Source organism: Tachypleus tridentatus, chromosome 12 (genome assembly GCF_004210375.1).
Source record: "Tachypleus tridentatus isolate NWPU-2018 chromosome 12, ASM421037v1, whole genome shotgun sequence".
Classification (NCBI taxonomy): Eukaryota; Metazoa; Arthropoda; class Merostomata; order Xiphosura; family Limulidae; genus Tachypleus; species Tachypleus tridentatus.
The window spans coordinates 49538210-49559264 of record NC_134836.1 but is presented as its reverse complement, the minus strand read 5'-3'; the positions used below and the strand labels follow the sequence as shown (position 1 = coordinate 49559264).

Genomic DNA, 21055 nt, shown 5'->3' with positions numbered 1-21055 from the left:
TCTCTTTAATTTACATGAGTACTCTTGCTTATTTTTTCTTCCCTCCTTTAGTCTATCACTTAAATTAGGAACAGCCAATGCAAACATCTTCAATATTCAGCTGAAGAGTGAATGTGTTATATCTGAATGACAAATAATACTTGCTTTGAAATGTTTTATTTCTCATACACTTCTCAACACACCTCATTTCCAAACTGAGGCAAAAATTACTTCACAGAAAATAGGATCTAACACCAGAAAAGTGGAAGGTTATTGCACGAGTATAGTTATCACAGTTTACTTTTTAAACTAACTAATAAGGACAAAATGTGTTACAGCCTGTTAAAGTATGAAATATTTTATTAATTTCAATAAACAAACTGATATTCAATGTATGTGTCTTTATAAACTATGGCTATCCACATGTTTGAGCAAATCAACATCTTGAAAGTGGTCAGTTTGAGTATCTACTGTCATTGTAAAAACATTAGAAGCATTATTAAAGAAAATACAAGTTTCACAGAAAAGAATTGGGATTTGGAATTTAAGTAGACTAGTTAGTACCAAAAACCATGGTTGGCTTTATTACTTGAGTGCACCAAAGTTCCATAATTAAAAGATAACTAACTCATGGTACAGTTTTTTGTTTTTTTCTCTCTCTCTCTTCAGATGAAGTTTTGAGAGAAAACATTCAGTGCATGAAAAAACTGAAATACAAATGCAGTCAATGAAATATGGAATTCATACCTAAACTCTCAAACAAACCCATAACAGTATCAACTTATTCTTCAAAAACCATTAATACACTCCTTATATAACCAAACCAAAATAATCTCAAGGCTTAATGCTTCTATAAAATCATGGTATTCCTTTAGTTTTGAAAATTCAATGCAGTCTTAACAAAATAACTAATTATTTTAAAATATACTTTTCTAATTATCAAAAGCCAATAACGTTTCCCATTTATTTGCAAACAACTTATAATACCAGTTCAAGACAAGGCATGTTATAGTATCAATGTTAAAAGCATTACGTATTAATATTTACAAACCACATTTTTGTGGAAATTCAATAACCCCAAAATGTTGATTATATAGATATAAATACTATGAAGTAATGGTTATTTTCCTTGGAACAAATAAAGTTCCCAATTTTCAAATTAAATACTATGGAAGATTTCCCTGAATTAGTTACTTTAACTTGCACAAAACACAATTTGTTAAAAATTTTGTGAATTAAGGCTTCAATTTCCATTCATTTAAAAACAGTTTAATTAATAAAACAAAATATTTTCAGTGATTAAGTGTTCCAAATGAGATTAATTCAAAAAAATTAAGAAAGAACAAAAACAAAAATTATTCAAATATCTCCCAGAAGACAAGATATTATAATTAACTTAGTAAAAAGAAGCAGTTTTGAAACCAAGATGTATCTATTGATCAACTTCGTTTACACTCCAGTGATATCTTCACATCTAATATTGTCAAGCGTCAATAGAGTTGATGTTGTATAAGTGTTGTAAAAAATTTAAACAAGGATTTTATTGTTTGTACAAATAATTTTGTTATACTTAACCAGGTTTACCTGGCATCAGGCTCTTGTCTGATATCTCACTTGATGTTACCAACTAAATCTGATGAAAAACACTGGGACAAAATACAGGTTTACTCTTTACAACCAATAAAAACCTTTCCAAAATTTTAAAAACAACTTTTTCTACTATTTAATTCATGTACTACTTGTAATTAGTCATTCAAAACCTTCACATTTCAATGGAGAAGTACAGAAACCTTTTTTCAATAAATTCTATCATGAATTACAAAACTTGTATTTGGTACTTAATGAATGTTTACATTTTCTCAACACGTTTCTCAAGTTTTTTTAGTTCTTCAGCTATTTCATTTGGGAGATCTTGAGGCAACTGCTCACCAAAGTATTTCCAAATCTCTTGAACTTCGTTTTGCCAGAAATCTTTGGGCACATACATCAACTCATTCATGTCAATTGCAGGAAGTCCATCTGTCTTCAGGGATCCATCTTTTGGAACATATCCTATGGCAGTTGTCTGGAAAAATAAAATAAAAATCTGTAAGTGTATAACATACTTACAGTACAAAACAAGTCTTAATAAGAACAAAAATACAATATTACATAACCAAAATAAAAGTCACCAGGACACAATCTACACATGTTCTGGTCTTCGGACGTCACTGCAGATGTAGAACGCACATAGGAAAGTAAGGATACATCATCTATTAATCTTAAACGTCCATTCAGAAAGCCATGTATAAAGACAAAAATAAAATAGCGTAAATATTTCTATTTCATTGTAGGTTTAGTTTTTCAGGTTTTAATACAGTCCTTTCTTTTGAGGTAAATATTAACTTTTTAAACAAGTTTGTTTGTAGATGTATGTACGTTCACTACTGATATGAAAGAATGCAAATTACTTTACCAATAAAGACATTCAGTTCTATGAAGAACTTTCTAAAAATATGTACATCTTTTACAACTTTAGGAACTTAGCTATTTTCTTTACAGTTGCCATTTTCAACAGTTCTTACATGTGTAAACTACTTAACTGTTATCAATTACAAGCAAAAATACCCATACCCAGTGAAAGGAAGTTACCTTATCAATTTAAATTTTTTCATGGACTTTAAAAAGGTTAATTGTGTTTGATTCCAAGTGAAACCACGAGTGTAAGCTCTGAGGTACTCACACTTCTCACCAGGAAAAGTAGTTACTGAATATTTCAGTTATGGTAGGAATTACTTGTCAATAACACATTGCGAATCTACATTTTTATTTTCTATAGGACATCACATTCTGAACAATGAAAAATATAGTCATTAATTTCCTAATGATTTAGTGTAGAATATTGTGCTTGTTAAATAAAATTTGATATCAATAAAGTATTTATTGTTGAAAACCTTTGGAGGGGGACAGAGCTAGTGGTGATGGAAAGAGACGCAAGGCTTAAGCACTCGTGATTTACGACATACATCCATCTGCAGATTTTTGTAACAGGTGTTCTTAGTTTTAACTAGACTTGTTTTATGTTAAGACATACTTCACGTTTTGCTTGCACTTAAGAGTTCTAACTTTAGTTTCTGAATAAACTAATAGCTTTGTTATGAAAATATTCCACAGATGTCTTGCACGTAAAACAGTAATCACTTCGTACCTTTCCTATGTCTTGACCATCAACTCGTTGACAAATCCAGTCTAGAACCCTACAGTTCTCACCAAATCCAGGCCATATTATTTTTCCATCACTGTTCTTTCTGAACCAGTTAACGTGGAATATTTTAGGCAGCTTATTTTCAGGTTTCTTTCTGAAACTCAACCAATGTTCCAGATAGTGCCCAAAGTTGTAACCAAAAAATGGACGCATTGCAAATGGATCATGCATAATGACTTTGGCTGTTCAAAAGGAAAAGGATGAATTATTGAAACAAACAAGGTTTATCCTTACACAAACAAATACCCACACACTTTTTTTGTTCTAAAAAAAAACAGTTTATATATTTAGCAAGCATTAATTTATTATGAAAATAACTTATAATAAACTATAGTTCAATTGTTTAAACATTTCAGTAGTTCTTACACTAAATTAGCAAGCATAAAACAAAGTATACTATACTGTTCTGGATAGTAAGATTTGAAACTTTTACTGTGTGTAATTCCAACTCAGTGCAAGAAAGTACTATACCTATGAAAAACTATTATGTTATTTGACTTAAACATCATCTTTCTTAGTTAAAATACCACAAAACAAATTAAACTATAATCAGTTCCACAATCAATGCTGCCTGGAGAGTGAAAGAAGTTGAATAGAGACTAAATATGGACAAACTTATTTCAAATAATTCTATGCAACTTCAGATGCACATGACCAACCTGCAAATGTTAAACAAAATTATTGAATTCATCTCTGATAAGGATTATTGTATAACAAATGTGTCAGTAAAGATAAAGAAAAGCAAATATGGAAGTAAGAATTTTTTTTCCTCAAAAGTTTCTTTTTAATATAATTTTAATCCTTGGAAAAGTATTTATTCATAGTTTTTAAAACAATAGCTTGATTTTTTTTCTTGCTACCTGAATTATAATTTGTATAAAATAAGCTATTTTGTAACATAATTAAAATCAGTCTTGTGTCTGACTTTCTTGAAGTACTGGAACATCACGTAATTTTAGTAAGAAAAGTATTCAAACTAAAAAAATAGTAAGAATTGAGGAAAGGACAACAGGAACAGTGGCGTTTGTTTTTAAATCCAAAGTTTCACTTCCCACTAGGGGTGATGAAACCTAGTTTGTTTATTGTTTAAGTGTTACAAGCCACCAGACTCATTGCCAGTCAGTGAGGTGTTACATGTAGACATAAAATAATAATAAAACACAAAGAACTCGTTACAAAAAACAGTCAGTAAACACCTTACCTTTGTGTTCTGCTGCAGCAGTAGCTTCAGACCTCATAGCAGCACCAACAAACACACCATGTTGCCAGTCGAGAGATTCATACACCAAAGGAACACCTTTAACATAAAAACAAACAATGCATTTAAAAAGAGGAGCACCACTGAAAAACAAGAAAACTATCTTACTTACATCTTTCCCTTATATATATGTAAAATAAGAAGACAGTAGAAATAATGATTTTTAGTCACATGGTTATAAAACTTTGGGACATGCAAGTTCCAATTACATAACAGAATCGGTACAACTAATTTTGGAAAAAACTGATGTAGTAAAAACATCTTACAAAAAAAATCAAACTGGAATTTATTTATCTGTCACTTATTATTGTTATTTTATTTGTGAAGCAACTTTTAATACGCTTACACCAGTGTAGCAATTTCTTCCACCATTCTGCTACTAGCAATTATTGTAAGTGTTGGTAAAGCTGAAGAGAATTTTCCATTCCCACCCATAAACACCATTTAAGGAAAAAGTCAGGAACATATAAATCAAAATAACCTTCAATTTTAAAATTTTAGAAAATCCTATTTTAATCTGATTTAGTTCTCCATGCATTTGAAAACGTATTTTTTCTCTATATGAGAAAAACCATAGACAATGAAATTTATAATTTCATTTTTAAAATTCATAATCTTAGTTTGAAATTCAAAATGATTTAAAATTGTTTTAATATAACTGTATATGCACATTGACTCCTTTTTGATTTTCATATTTACTGGATTGTTAAGCCTTTTAGTCAATCCAACTTCTTCACAAGTGACCAAGTCCAATTGGTTAGCCTCCAAAGAACAAGTTTTTATATTCACCTTTGTTATTGTCAATGTGTTTCTACCCTATGTGTGTTTCTAAGTATGTGATAAAATCTGTATTTTATACAATTTATAGTTAGTTTTTATAATACTTCCTAATAACTAACATTACACATGCAACAGACAAATGTGAGTAGGAACCTCAGAACATTGTTTTGTAAGATACCTAAATAAAAAATGGACAAACCAAAGTGTCCTAATTTCTCTTTAATTGATTTAAGATTAATAATTACTTCTTTTCCCTGAAAAGAATAGATCTTAACTCTATGCAACACTTAAGGTTAAGAAAAAAACAAGACACACAGAATGGCAACAAAACCTTTTGGCCTTCTCCCTCCAAAGATAATTGCTGAAATTGGTACACCAGCAGGATCTTCCCATTGAGAATCCATCATTGGACACTGCTTGGCTGGAGCACAGAACCTATGTACATACCCAGTTTAAAATTTATTGTTGTTTCCTCATGACAATAACTTTTGTTTTTCTAATCCTAAAAATAATGTGCATTTTTTATAATTTGAATACCATAAATATTGTGTGTAATAATTCCAACAGCTCCACTTCTGTTCATGCAATATAATTACTCAAACCAAAGTACAATTTATAATGCTTTTAAAATGAGCACAATTATACAGTCTTATATTGTAAAACATTTTTATGAACATTTCATACATAATTTAAAACGAAAAATAGGTTGTTCAGTTATTACGATATCATTCATGTGATCACACAAACAAGTTCACAGAAGCACTTGCTCAGTGCACCGCAATATTCCAGCTTTAAGTTAGATGTTTCTTTCAGAATTTCATACAAAACTACAAGGAATATTTATACATAGCTGTCCCTAATTTTGAACTTAAGGTTGAGGCATAAAAATAGCTAATCAACAGCATTGCTAATTTTTTGTCCTTGAATATTAAGATTTCACTATCACACTTATAGTGTACTCATGTCTCCAAGATGCAAAGTTTAATTCTATGGCAATGGCTGTATTGAGGAATAATCAGATTCATAGTCTAGATACACTAATTATAGGCCACACCTGGCCCTAGCTTCCAAAGAACTAGAACTTTAAAGTATTTACCATACCTGGAGTTGGGATGGGCTGCAGGTTTTCCACTGTCAGGTTTCCAGTTCTCCACATTTGTCCATGATCTTATTTTAATGTCTTTGGGAAGCTCATCTTCCATGCCCTCCCAAAAAAATCCACCATCACTTCTCTCAGCAACATTTGTAAAGATTGTATTCTTTTGAATTGTCAGCATCGCATTTGGATTGGTCTTCATCGATGTCCCTATTGTATAGAAATGTACTGCTATTCTACTAAGTATTAATGATCATTTCTGTTACCAATAAAATGTACATCAACTGCTTTCAGAAATTAAGGATAACTTTAAAATATACTGCAATACTACTTTTATACAATTCGAATAACCACTTTTAAATAAAACATTTAAACAGTAAATGCAAATTATGATAAAAGTATCTATTTGCATAAGCAATGCCAAATGCATAAAGCTTTAAAAATCAATTTTAAAAGATATATTAATTACGCAACTCAAACATTTGCAAAATACCAAAACCTTAAAAACAATTGACTGAATTCCTCACAGTTTGAAAAGGTTATAATATTCAAACTCATAAAATCAACCTACATTACCTGGTGCAACACCAAAGAAACCATATTCAGGGTTAATTGCACGTAACTGGCCTTGCTCATCAAATTTCATCCAAGCAATGTCATCACCAACACATTCCACTTTGTAACCTGGCAATGATGGAGTCATCATGGCCAGGTTGGTCTTCCCACAGGCACTTGGGAAAGCTGCTGCTACATACTTTTTCTCACCTTGAGGGTTGGTGATTCCTAAGATCTGAGAAAGTTCACATAAACAGCCCATCCTGACAATACCATCACAGTGGAGTTGTTGCTTAGAATTATGAAATATGTTCTGTATGTTCTTTTTATCATAGCTTTAACACAACATTTGTTTATTTCCTCCAATAATCATATTCTAGGGTGACAGAAAGTATAGATTTTTAACGTACCAACTAATTTCTTTCTGTAGAATAGAAAGTCATTGTGTCTGTTGCGATATTAAAAATCATATAGCATAGTTTTGTTGCATACTTGGGACTTGTAGATACATTTAACAGTATACATTTTATTTGTGTATACTGACACACACTACATATAAATTAGGTAGGCTATCCTCAAGTTTACAGAATCTGGTAGGAATTCAGTGAATATTTCATCAACTTCTAATGCTTTCCTGGCGTTATCTGTCATTTGAATTTAAGGTGATTGTTAAAGGATGTTTCACTCTCTTTATGTTGTTACAGTATTCATTTCAAACAAAACACTGAAGTGTGTTGAAGTTTCACTTTTGTTGATGAAATATTTGGTTTCAAAATATGAAGTAATACATAAACACTTGTACTAAGAATTATGGAACTACAGTCAAGAAGTTAGTAAACTAAGAAATGTTTTTACACAACATAGCTTGGTTTGGAACAACACATATCCACCACAAATATTCAAGTTACAATGCAACAACCATTTTTGTTAGCTATAAGCTGGAAAGTACTTTTGAAGTTGGTGTTTTAGAATTAGTTACCATCTTTGATGATATACTAAAGTCAAATAATGAATGAGATGTAGTTACCATTTAGCCTACGGTCATATTAAACAATGTTGATAGAAGTACTAATGGATAAAGTTTACTATGAGACGTCAATTCCAGATAAGTCAGAAAAGAGGTTTTGAATTATGGGTCTTAACTGATACAAGAGCACAAATAGTTTAAGTGAATTAAGAAGCCAGCTAGTACACTTTCTCAGGCAAGAAGTTGGAAATAATGTTAAAAAGGTCTCAGAACAAATGTCATTAAACAAGTCACAAGAAAAATAAACTCTGTAATAATTAGTAAAAGATCGTGACAAACTTCATAGATTACGGGATACCTGGAAATGAGGGAAACATACAAAGAATGAACTAAATCATTAACATTAAGGCACTCAAATCACTTAGAATGGTCAGTAAGAATAATGAATAGCATGGTCTTAAACCATGGAAGTAAATAACCTGTACCTTGATGTGTGGTGTTAACCGATGGCTCATTAATCCTAGTGATGTTTAAAGTTTCTCTTTAGTTTGGTATACTTTCAAAGTGAAACAGAACTCACAACAGCAATGGCAGAGGTTTTAGAACAATTACAGAAGAGAAAACAATGGACAAGGAGGTCATCACAATGATATTCTAATCATGGGTAAGGCTCCTGGAGAAAATTCTTTAAGAAAGCACATCTATTGGCTCTGCCAGAACATTCAAAATTAAGAAGCAAGATGCTTGTATTTTGGAATCAAAACATTTGGTAAATGCACTCAGATACTGGGAACCAAAATGGATTGTATTAATACCAGTCTACATAAAGGACTACTACTCTCACCTGTCCTCTTCAACATGTACACAGTAGATTTAGACCATCTTGACAATCCAACTGAAAGCCATGTACTAATCTTCATCAATGGCATTCTTGGATACAATAGAAGCCTAGCAAAGTTTAAATTAAAATTAACCATCTCTTAACATGAGCAAATGGTTCAATGATAAATGAATGATTAATAACCTTGCCAAAATCAGTAATATTTTGCATACACAATAAACATACTGATGAGGATAAGCTACTATTGTCTTTTGCAGGTGCTGCCATCATTCTCAAAATAACACTGAAGTACCTAAGGGGTAATCTTTGACAGACAACTCAAATTCAGTCATACTGACATTATGACATACAGAGCTACCACAGAACTGAAGAATATCACCTGCTTATGATTTGCCAATGTCTTATCTGCCATTTCTGGATTGCATGCCACTGATGATCAGCGAGTGCCAAACAATAGAGAAGACTGAAAGATGCAAAACAATTGTTTAAGATTCATCACAGTCAAACTCATCAAGGTTACAACTTGGAAGTCTCAGCAATATTGCAGAGCACCAACAATGCTGACAAGCACAATTTTTTTCAGTAGGACTTTAGTGTGTACATACTATGCATTCCATCATTAAGCTACTGCCTTTTAAATTGAAACATTGCTCCACAATCATCATGCTGTTAAAAGTGGAAAGGAACTACAAGTCAACAACCGAGATAACTGGTCACAGTTAGACCTCAGGTATCTCTGTGGAATAAACATCTGGCATCTCTGGGATATGTGAAAATCTAAGCAGAAGTTGTACAAGACAGGCAGTGTTGAGCAGAAAAGGCCTATAAGCACCTATCTCAAAACATGGTACATGTACATGCAACTACAATTATATAGCAGATACTTTTTAAACATGACTAACATTTTTCCTAGTTTTGCATTTTTTCATACAGAAGAATTACATGAAGAAAACACTTACTGATCTCTGAACAAATACTGCTCATAGAACTTAAAGATATTGCCATTTATATTAATTCACACTTCACATTTTATTTGAATTACAGTAACAGATTATATTATATCAGTTTGGGTGGTGTTTATTTTCCCATTAGTATTGTTTACTAACAAAATATTAAAGTACTTAGGAATCATTCATAAAATTTTCCACCACAAGAATACTTACTTACAAATAATAGGTATTTTCTTACACAACCATATTTTAAACTCACCAGCATATGTTCTGCCAGCCAACCCTCTCTTTTTGCTAATATCGATCCTATACGTAGAGCAAAACACTTCTTGCCCAGAAGAGAATTCCCACCATATCCACTTCCAAATGAACAAATCTCATTGTTTTCAGGGATATGTGCTATGATAGTCTTTGAAGGGTTGCAGGGCCAATTATTAATAGGTGGTGCTACGAAAACAAGATTTGAAAGAAAAATATAAATTAAAACATTAACTCTAAGTGATCAACCAAATACAATGCTAAACTCAAAACTGAAAGGACAAGTGTAACTTTTAAAACATTAAAAAATATAAATACAATTCTCTACCAATAAACAGTAACTCATCAGGAAACTAAGAGTTTAACATACAAGTCTTTAGCCAAAGTGAAATTACTACATAAATTCACATTTAATTTATATTTTGTATCAGATACATTTGTAAACTTTGAAAAATACTGATTTAAGTTGATAAAACTATACTTTATGTTTAACTTTGTGATCAATTAAAGAGATGTGAAATTAAAACTTGGTAAATTCAAAACTGCCTTTAAATATCTATTTCGTTTTCTTAGCAAATGTTAGTTGAAATTGCAACATTTATTACTATTGAGATATCAGTTTTAGGTACCAGCACGCAGATGTTATATAGAGCAGGTTTCACTCTTTATCACAAACTCTGATAAACATCATACAAGTGTAGTGGTATACACAAGTAGTGCAGATGTACCAGTAGTTTACTCACAGTTCCTAATACCATGATAATAAGAAAAAAACTCGTAAAGAACCCAAAAATAGAAAAAAAAAAAAAACATTTCCAAGTAGATAACATCAAACATACAAACAACTTCAAACAGCTTGCATAACACTGGTTAAAAATTTCCATATACCATATAACAAGTTGTAAGAAAATGTATTGCATCAAGTTATGAGAAAATCAATTACATAATCGTGATCCTTACATGAGCCCACAATGTATATCCACAACCAGTTAGATTTTCATTTCAATTAATGTCAACTATTTAATTTCCTTTCCAAGAAATGTTATCTTCCATATGGTTAAAGTTAGCTTGTTACCATTGGGCAATGTATTTAAATAAAACTATTATATAATAAAAATTAACACATTTCTGCATAATGTTTACCTTAAACACAATAAACAAATCATTATTTTTTTCTGAGAAATACAAAGCCCATATAACAAGCAACAAATGCTTATATGCCAATAAGAGCACATGCACACAAACAAGCAAAACATGACCATTACAGTTTTCAAAAACATTTATTAACATTACACACAAGTATTTTCTGTCTTGAAAAGTGTTCATACAACATTTCCAACACAATTATAAAGTTTTCTCCAAAAATAGTCAATTTTATACATGCATGTGTGTTTGTACAAAAGTAAATACATATGTAATAAATAAAATAAAACTAAAGTTTGATAGTTAACTAAAAAAATAAAGTGTACATATCTTGATTTTCTGTACAAAAATTCTTTGGATTAGTTTTTTAAAACAAATCTAACTAATTTTGATACACTAACTGTTGAAAAGATCATTCATGTTCTGAATTAACTGCTGTTAGCACATTTTGTTTGTTTAAAATTAGATCTCTGCAAGTTTCAAATTGTTCTTAGGAACTAATCTACTAGAGTATTTTAAGGCATAATGCTAGCATTTAGTGGCTATCAGGATGAAGGACAAATTGTACCTTATTATCCTTGAAGTAAACAACATACCTTTATAACTGGTTCTTAAATTGTGAAAAGTTTACAAAAACATAAAAAAAAGAAAAAAGGAATACAAGTATAAGTTACAACATTCAATATTTCATACTTTATAGCAATCTAAGAACAATTTTAGTGATGTGTAACATTTCAGTTTTAGTAATGTAATTTATACTATCAAGAGAAAAAACAAAACTGTAGCCTGTTAATTCAACACATCTAAGTAACATCATTTTAATATGGGGTACAATTGTTAGAATACAGTTGAAAACATGTATTTATGATTACACCACAAGTATCAATAACTCATGGTACACAATTTGATCACAAGTTCCAAGAAGTCCTCAACTGGAATAACATCATTAAAAGTAGACAGCTGTTCCAGAGGGAGGACATGCGAGTGAAAGGGTAAAGTACAGTCATCAAAACCTCTCACGTGAACTTGCACTAAAACTTACAACACTACCTTTTCTTTATAATCATACTCACTATCAGAAAACTTCCGAAAACATGAGAACATAAGTTGTATTTATCATCCTATAAATTCACATGTTCACTTCAGGGCTATCTAAATCCTATCTATTTTCTTAGACTCAGTTTAAGAACGGATATTGAATGAATAACAACAACAAAAAACTATGTGAAATTCTTTACAAGGACAAACTACTGGCCTATTTTCTAAAGGCAATAAAAGACACGAATACCAATTTTCTTCATTTCAATTTATTATATACAATTTTTTATATTAGTATGCATATTTAAGTCAAAATGTAAACTACGAATAACCTGTAATGAATTAGTTGAACTAAAAGATCATCTCTTCTAAATCTAAAACAGTAAGTAATTTGGCATTTAAATTAAGTTTATTAAAAAACATTTTACAGTTTATATGTTACCTAACTTAAACTGTTTGGATTATTTTATTTTTAACAACATTTGCTGTTCTGTTTTTACCATTAAAAATTTCCATATTTCATAAAACTTATTAAACTGTTGTGCAATATTACAAATTCAAAGCTTATTCAAGAAAGCTACTTTGTACTTTATAAACACTTCACAACAAAATATGTCAATTTACTAAGGTCTTCATAACTGTTGTACATTCACTATTTATACACAAAGTAACTTGAAATCTAGGAGTGGAACTTATGTATCACTCTCAAAATTGTTTACATTTCACTTCAGCTACGTAGATTTAAATTTATTCCTTCACAAACAGTTAAACATTTTGTAGTCCCCAGGGATACTACACACAGAAGAAATAAAAATGAAATAGAAGCCCTATAACCCAAGTGCTTTCAAAAGGTGGATCTTTCTTCTTCAGGGGCAAACTGGGAGTCATTGCATAGATTGAATGATGGGTGTGTCATTGTGAGATAAGAAGAGATATAGAATTTGAACAGGGAAGAGTAGAAGGACTGCTAAAAGTAGGAATAGAAGATAAATTGGGTGGCTTGGAATAGGAAGACGAAAGTGAGAGAATGCTGTGGGAAATAAAGCATTTGAAGTTTGAGGCCAAGATAAAAATACCATAAATTTGAGGTGAAGTCCATCTCATGCAAGAAAATTAGCGCGTGGTGTTAGGTTTGTGTGGTTGATAAAGGCAAGTTGAAGGTTGAGTCTACATAGGAGTTTAGTTAATTCATTAAAATGTTGAATTTTATTGAGTCGTTTAGTTTGCTCCTGAAGAAGAAAAGGTCCACCTTTCGAAAGTGCTCAGGTTATAGGGTTTCTATTTCACTTCTATCAAGACGTTTTGAACCTACATGTTTTTAGAACATCATGAACACATAGCAGAAAGAAATGTATAGACAAAAAGGACCCTTGTGTCTCTTTTTTTTAAAATGATTTGTAAACTGATACATATGTATTAAACACAAATTCCTGTAAAGATTTGATTTCATAATCACAGCATGGTATTAGAAGCAGGAAGTAGTGAATTTAAGAGGGTAATTAATCTTATAACTAGTTAGTTAATATCATTTTAAACATAGCTTGTCTCTTATAACATGGAAGACTGACACAAAAACAACAAATTGGCAAATAATTTAAGAGACCTTATTGATTTGTGCAATAGACTTGAAAATTTAAATGATAGAATGGAACAAAGTAGGTTTAATTTATATTTTAAAAAACTGTTTTTATGAAGTTAAAGAAATTACATAAAATTATTCACAATCTTGTAGCTTCATAAATACTATTTCTGTCAGCTGCAAAAATTAACTTTCATGTTATTATAGAAAGAAGTTAAAACAATTCAAATGAAATTATGCTAGTTGCATATTAATTCAAGAACTTTGTTCAAAGTAAATCAGACTATATAAATAAGAACTAAGGTTAAAAACTTAAGCAATCATATACATGCAAGCCTGTAAACAATGTATGGCCTATATATAGTGTTGGAAGAGTATTTTAACCTTAATAAACGACCTTTACAGTACAATGGTACTGAGGTAAATGTTATCTCAACAGTGTGCCACCTAGCAATTTTAATAGAAAAACATCTCCAGATAAATGTAAGAAATCATTGTAATATTTACCTCCATTTACACAAAGTAGCATTAGTAGTAACCACATTTCATCATTCTACAATAAAGATACGTCATGTACAATGCTATTTACCTAGAGACCAGTCTCAAACTTAACACACAAATGACAATACTTTACTTATTAAGTTACATTAACTGAAATGTGTGAACAAGTTACTGAAAAATGTTTGTACTCCTACATTTCATCTCCTTTATATACATTAAAAACAAATGCCTAAAATGCTGTTTTTCTATGAAATATACATATTTACTATGTATTTCAAATTAACAAAACAGACCAAAGCTAAGAATGCCATTAAAGTTAATGCATAATTAAAAGGGTCCCATGAATAAAGTCTGGAATGTTAATGGTAGTACTTAAACATTTAAATAAAAATTTATAATTTTCTATTGTGTATTCATGTCTCCCCTTATGTTAAGAACTTGGGAACTACATAGCTACTCATTTCTGAATGTATGATTTTATCAAAGTTTAAAAGGTAAAACACAAATGAATTGTATTAGAAAGACAAATTACGATATGTACATTCTGATACTTATTTCAAGTAAGACTCAAGAACTGAATTAGCAGAAAAATATTTTTTCTTTCTTTCTATACAATTTCTTTCTAAAAACTGTGTGAAGTTTTATATATTATTTCTAACTTTATCAACAATAGTATTTTTAATCTGGTTAGCCAGTAAGGAAAGACACTTTGATAACTTAGCCAGGTACTTTAATACCATACATTATAAATATAGCTCAAGACAGTAAGTTGGTTCACTCAGGAACAAAGAAAATGGTTCAATATTTGAAACATTTTTCTGGAATTATACAACATGCCACAAGAGATTAACATCCACTTATCTGCTAATATTTTGAGTTAAATGGACAAGTAAAAATCCAAACCTAAAAAAATGTTTGTATTCTTATGCAATATTAGTACAACATTTGATTATGTGTTACTGTAATCTTGTAAACAAAATAGCACTTTAAATGAGTTCCTTCTTTGCAAAAAACGTCCACAAATGACAATGCTGATATTGTAGCAATCTTATGATATTAAGACTAACCCAAGAAAAAAACAAAAAACAACCATGACGTGAATAGTGAGTAATAATTCAAATTCTCATGGATAAAAGCAAAGCATCAACATTGACCAACCAGAACTTTAAGCTTAATACACACACACACACTTTCTAATGTTATTGATAAAATGCAGTGTTTCCAGTGGAGATGTATTCACTAGAAAAATTAAATATTATGCGACTTCATTTCTTTTTTAACAAATTCATTTGGACTTTAATACTCATCTTTCATTGTTCGAGGATGCAACTTTCTGAAGTAAATGTACCAATAACATACAGTGAATTATTATCGGAATTAGAAACTATTGGACCTACTATTTCTGTTGGAGCTAATATTTACTAATAACAGTAAGCTCTATTGGACCTACTATTTCTGTTGGAGCTAATATTTACTAATAACTGTAAGCTCTATTGGAACTACTATTTCTGTTGGAGCTAATATGTACTAATAATAGTAAGCTATATATTTACTTGTCAAATATATCTGATTATGTTCCAACTTAGAGATTAGAATGAACAGTTTCATTAGTTACTCTTGCTATTAACAGTATGTTTGGCCATAATCACAATAATATTTTACAAGGTTTGACCAGCTTAGAAGATTTAGGTTAGTCCTAAATAAATATACTACATTAACACTACGAGACAGTTAAGTTTGAAATTCAACAAGTTTGGTTTTTTGCAGTGAACTATATTTACAATCTAATGGAATGAGTGAAATATTTACTGGGATAAATATATATACTACTGTTTGTCCCAGTAGATGAGATTATTTTCTAAAATTCTTTGTCTCCTTTGACACAAAAGTCAAATTAAACTTAATTTCAAAGATCAACATTCAAACCATAGTTTATTTGTTTTTTATCTCATACATACCAGACAGTTTTCATTAACTCTATTGCACACATTATGAAACTATGATAAAATGCCATATTGTCTTTTAATTTCTTACTAAGTAAACTGTACTGCACAAAAAAAAAGGTTTTTATGAAATATGACTTTCTGAATTATAGATTGTGAGATTACCTTGAAAAAAGCATTCAACCGAATAACCAACAAAAATAAATTTCATGTTTTATTGGTTGGAAGTAAAAGCATTCAAGTAAAAAACAAGCATTTTTATGTGTAACAGGCAACAATGATAGGCCTGCACATTAAGATGTGTTAAAGAGGGTTAAAAGAAGTAAATATGCTGGTGATGAAACTAAGGTTAAATATTAAAATTTTCATTTTCATGTACATATATTTGCAATTCAGAAAAATTTGTTTTTCTTTTTATAGTTATTAACTCTCAATAAACTATTCATTTATTAGGTTTTACATACACACTGATTAAAACTACAAATACACTTCTCCTATGATTTAAAAGATTACCCACAAACAAAATAAAATATTTTTTTTACAATGAAAATTTTAACTAAAAAACATAACATTCAAACTCACACTTCATTGGTAGAGGCTGTCCGACTGAGTGTAAACATTTAATAAACTCTTTTTCTCCTAAAGTCTTCAGTACTGCTGATCCAATTCTAGTCATAATCCTCATACAGCACACCACATATGGAGAATCTGTTAGCTGAATGCCTATTTTTGCAATAGGAGACCCAATGGGACCCATACTAAAAGGTATGACATACATTGTCCTACCTAAAAATTGAAATTTCTTGTACTTCCATTTAAACAACTAGAAAGTAATATACACAACTTTACATTTAAATCAAAATATATTATTTCACTTTATAATTTCTAGATATGTGAAATTAAAATTCAAAATTTAGCTTTAAGTCAATACCACAAGTTACCCATTTAAAAATTAGTGGCTTTAAGCATCAAACCAAGAAAATTTCAGGCTGGTACAAAGAATGCAACAAAACCTTTTTTGTTCAGATATTACTGGACTGAGAATATCTTTCCAAATTTGGTTAATCAAGTTTTAACATCAGTAATTTTATACCAAATATAAAATCAAAATTTTCTTCTGGATACAGAGGTGATAACTAAAATGTTTTAAAACACTTAAATGACAAGTGGAATACAACTTTTTGCATTCAACTTTGTTAAAATATTTTGAAAGTAGAGAAATTAATAAAGCATGTTTAGGATGAGTAGCAATTCAGCAACTAGACATAATAATAGTTAATCTACCCCACACCTTTCATACAACCTGGAAACCTCTCTCTGAAAGCATTTTCCAGGTCAGCTGGAGACATCCAATTCCCTAAAGTTCCTTTCACCCCTTCTTTTGTTACAGGGACAGTATCATGCTTATTTGGTGTAGAGATGAAAGTTAAGCTTTCCACACGAGCCACATCTGCAGGATCCGTACGTGCTAACCAACTAGACAAAAATGCACAAACAAAATGTCTAAAATACAAAAAGAGTAACCACAGATGTATATGCTAAAGCTTATAAAAATAAAACATTAGAATATTTCACAGTTGTTTGTTAGAATCAGCTGAAAGGTATTATGATAATATCAGAAACTACAGATCATAAGAATACTCAAACACTTTCACAATATCACATGTAAGTTAGTAGAACAGCAATTTTAAAATAATGGTTCTTATCCTTTTAGTTGCTCAAATGAAATGTAAAATATTGAATCTTTTAATCTCTACTTGCAGATATGAAAGGCCACTCAATCAGTGCTAACAACAAAGCTTAGACATTTGCACATCCAAATGTGGCACTTACATTAGAAAATTTAGTCACATTTTCTTTGACTTCCATAACACCACTGTGGAGAAATGTAGAAATAGCTATCATTTATTTTCTGAAATGTTTATTTTAGACACAATAAATATTAGTTATTCAGCTAATATTATTACCTTGGAGTTAGAAACCACAAACTAAGAACACAGGTAGCAGACAAGAATCTCTTTATGAAGAAATGAAAAACAAGCATCAGAGAAAAAAGGAAACTCTGCTAGCGCTCCAACAACATACTAAATGACACATAACATGTTGGTATAACATTCCTTTTAATCCAGCAAGATGATTGGTCAACTCCTTAAGAAAAGCAGGTAAATTTACAATGTTACACAAAACACACCCAATTCACCTTTGAAATCAAATTTTTCACCCTGATGGAAGGTAAGTTAGAAAAGAATTCCAACAGTGTTAGACAACTAGTATCAATACCCATTGACTAAACTTCCAAAAAGGATGTACTGCTACACTCAGTTTACTTCAGTATGAGATACTTGGCATAAGCTTTCCTTTGAGCAGAGATCCTTACCCAAAAGAAGCAAAACAAATATATAAAGAGATAAAAGTCATCTGTCTAAAAATTGTGAAAACATCACAAGAGGAGGTAGACAATATCCTTCTGATGAAGAAACTTGAGTGACATGAGACTTGCAAAATTCTGTTCTAAATGAGATATCCATGAGAAACTAGCAACTGAGGTTAATTAAACTGCAAGCCTTAAGTGCAGATACCTGTAACCTCTGACAGAGGTATCCACTAAGGTGGTTTTACACAACAAAAATTAACAACTTAATCCACCTTGTCAACAAAGGTCACAACATGTCATGAGACACACCAAATACAGAATGCACAGTTAATAGTAATATCTTCTTACAGAAATGTGTAGACAATAATATTGCAATGCTCCATCTAAACAAAAATGTTGATCACTTAATAAACTTCCTACATCAAGAAAATTAACAAAATCCTGACTTAAGTTAACTACCATTAAAATGTCTCCTTTTGAAAGCAACTGAGGTAAATATTAAATGCACACAAATGAAACCAATTATCAAAATCTTCCATTTTACAGCTGAGCCCACCTATAGCACGAGAGTTTCCATTCAAAAAAAAAAAAAAATATTCTATGGTCATTTACACTCTTTAGTTTCTCAAATAATCATTTCCTTAAACTCAAAAAGAAGCCAAATCTATATGAATTATAACCTGTATATCTGACAGAACAAACCCAAACGTTCCCGAATGGTAAGAAAATTCAGCAGACCTTTCTATATTCACATAGCTCCTCTGAAAGAAGAAAACATTCAGTTTTTTGGTACAAGTTATATTAAACATTTCCAATTTACAATAAAGACAATGTACCAAATTGATATTGCTACAATATTATTACTAAGTCTTTTTCACAAAATAGGTCACTAATGCCAAATGATGTAGTTTTAAAGTACTTACTTATTTTCATATTTGTGGAGCTGAAATATTACTCCTTGTTTCTGCATCATATGAAGAAGATAATCATTCTCTGCTTCACTACCATCACAAATGTGGATACTATCTGGCTGACATAATTTTGTTTTCTCTTCTACATAGTCTCGACGTTGGGTTGTAATCTGCTTATGTCTCCATGAATAACACTAAACAAACGACTAGTCACGGGAACCCATTTTCCAACACTCAGAAAAGAGTCTATACTTCTTGCAAGGGGTTTTCCAAACCTAGACAATGTTTTTAATCATCAGAATGTCTTGGTCTGCAATATATCTCAAGTCTTATTTAAAACATACTTTAGAAAAGCATCACATCACTATTTCTTTTATCAGTACCATAAAATGTCAAACTTGCTCTCAGAACCACAAAGGTGGCTTGAAGAAACACCACTTCTCATAGTATATATCAAATTAGAGTATATATACTATTTATACTAACCTTGACAAAACATCACTTCTCATGTTAGAGTAGACACATTGTTTGTATTAATCTTTTTCATAAATTTAATCTTTCATTTTGTATCATGTTCTCTTCATTGGCATTACCTTAAAGAACCTTTTTCATTTATTGGTGTTCCATCATCTCTATCTTCCAGTACAGAAACTAGAGTTTCAGAGGTATATTTTATTAGTTACATCATCTCTATCTTCCAGTACAGAAACTAGAGTTTCAGAGGTATATTTTATTAGTTACATCATATCTACAAAACCTATTTGTTAGCTTCTCTTAAATCTTGTCAAGAAATAAATACTGTATGAACTCTTACAGTTGAAACAATTATGTAGTGCCTTTAGTACATTACAATATCTTGTAGTTTAATACAGTACTTTTACAGTAAACTATAACTAGAGTCAGTTAATTTAATCTTAATGTAAATAAACCTAAATTGTTTAGTATTAACCAGAAAATTACCTTGAGGAGCAAACCCACTACTCAATGCCTAGTTCATAATTCTTGAGTAAATAAAATATTTACCATTAAATTTTCAGAAATCAAGCCAGTACTTACTATTAAAGTTAAAAGAGTATTTATTACCACTCAGTGCATTAATCTTCAGTTATAAAACTTATTGACAAGTGCTCCATTTTACTGTTGTATTTCATCATCTCAGTTAAAATGATACAGAATGTTTACCTTTTATTAGTTAATATTAAAAGTTCCCTATCCTCTATATTCCTTAGTAAAGCATCTTGAATATCAGTAAAAGTATAGGGGCAAGTCTATAATCTAGAGTGTATATTAGAATGATATTTAATCCCAAGATGTAATTGATTCATTCTGTCCTGTGCAACGTTTTTAGGCTAAACAGAAGTACTTTGATGTATTATCAACAGCCAATTTTTATTTTGGGTGTATTACTTGTACAACCTGACTTCCTTACATGTTTCACTTTGTGGCCAGTTTCAATGCTTTAAAAACTCAAACTATTTTAATAACAACCCTAGAAACCATGCATAATGAAAATTTGAACAGTAAAAATAAAGTAAAATAGCTTTCTTGTTTATTATGGAATTTTGGAATGGTGTCAGTTGTTTTTAAATATTTACTGTATACTATTAAGCATGCACTTTATTTCTTTAATACATGTGT

The 21055-nt window shown here is 30.4% G+C and overlaps 1 protein-coding gene across 1 annotated transcript; it reads right to left on the bottom strand.

The window, feature by feature from the left end:
* Positions 1-140: 140 nt before the first annotated feature.
* LOC143233249 (phosphoenolpyruvate carboxykinase [GTP], mitochondrial-like) lies at positions 141-19815 on the bottom strand. The gene is made up of 10 exons (XM_076469244.1): positions 19430-19815; positions 17424-17608; positions 16715-16918; positions 9930-10117; positions 6934-7147; positions 6363-6567; positions 5593-5696; positions 4425-4520; positions 3167-3405; positions 141-2044 (listed from the first exon to the last, which is right to left on the bottom strand). Exons 1-10 carry the CDS (start codon positions 19477-19479, stop codon positions 1829-1831), a joined length of 1701 nt encoding a protein of 566 aa, XP_076325359.1. The 5' UTR covers positions 19480-19815; the 3' UTR covers positions 141-1828.
* Between the last annotated feature and the right edge of the window lie 1240 nt (positions 19816-21055).

What these genes read in the sequence shown, in the direction of transcription:
- LOC143233249 (XM_076469244.1), bottom strand. Translation starts at nt 19,479, where the DNA reads ATGATGCAGAAACAAGGAGTAATATTTCAGCTCCACAAATATGAAAAT. An exon ending in CTCCACAAATATGAAAATAA is followed by an intron (nt 17,609 to 19,429) that starts GTAAGTACTTTA and finishes ATTTTTGTCTAG; the next exon opens with TTGGTTAGCACGTACGGATC. An exon ending in GTTTCCAGGTTGTATGAAAG is followed by an intron (nt 16,919 to 17,423) that starts GTGTGGGGTAGA and finishes TTCAATTTTTAG; the next exon opens with GTAGGACAATGTATGTCATA.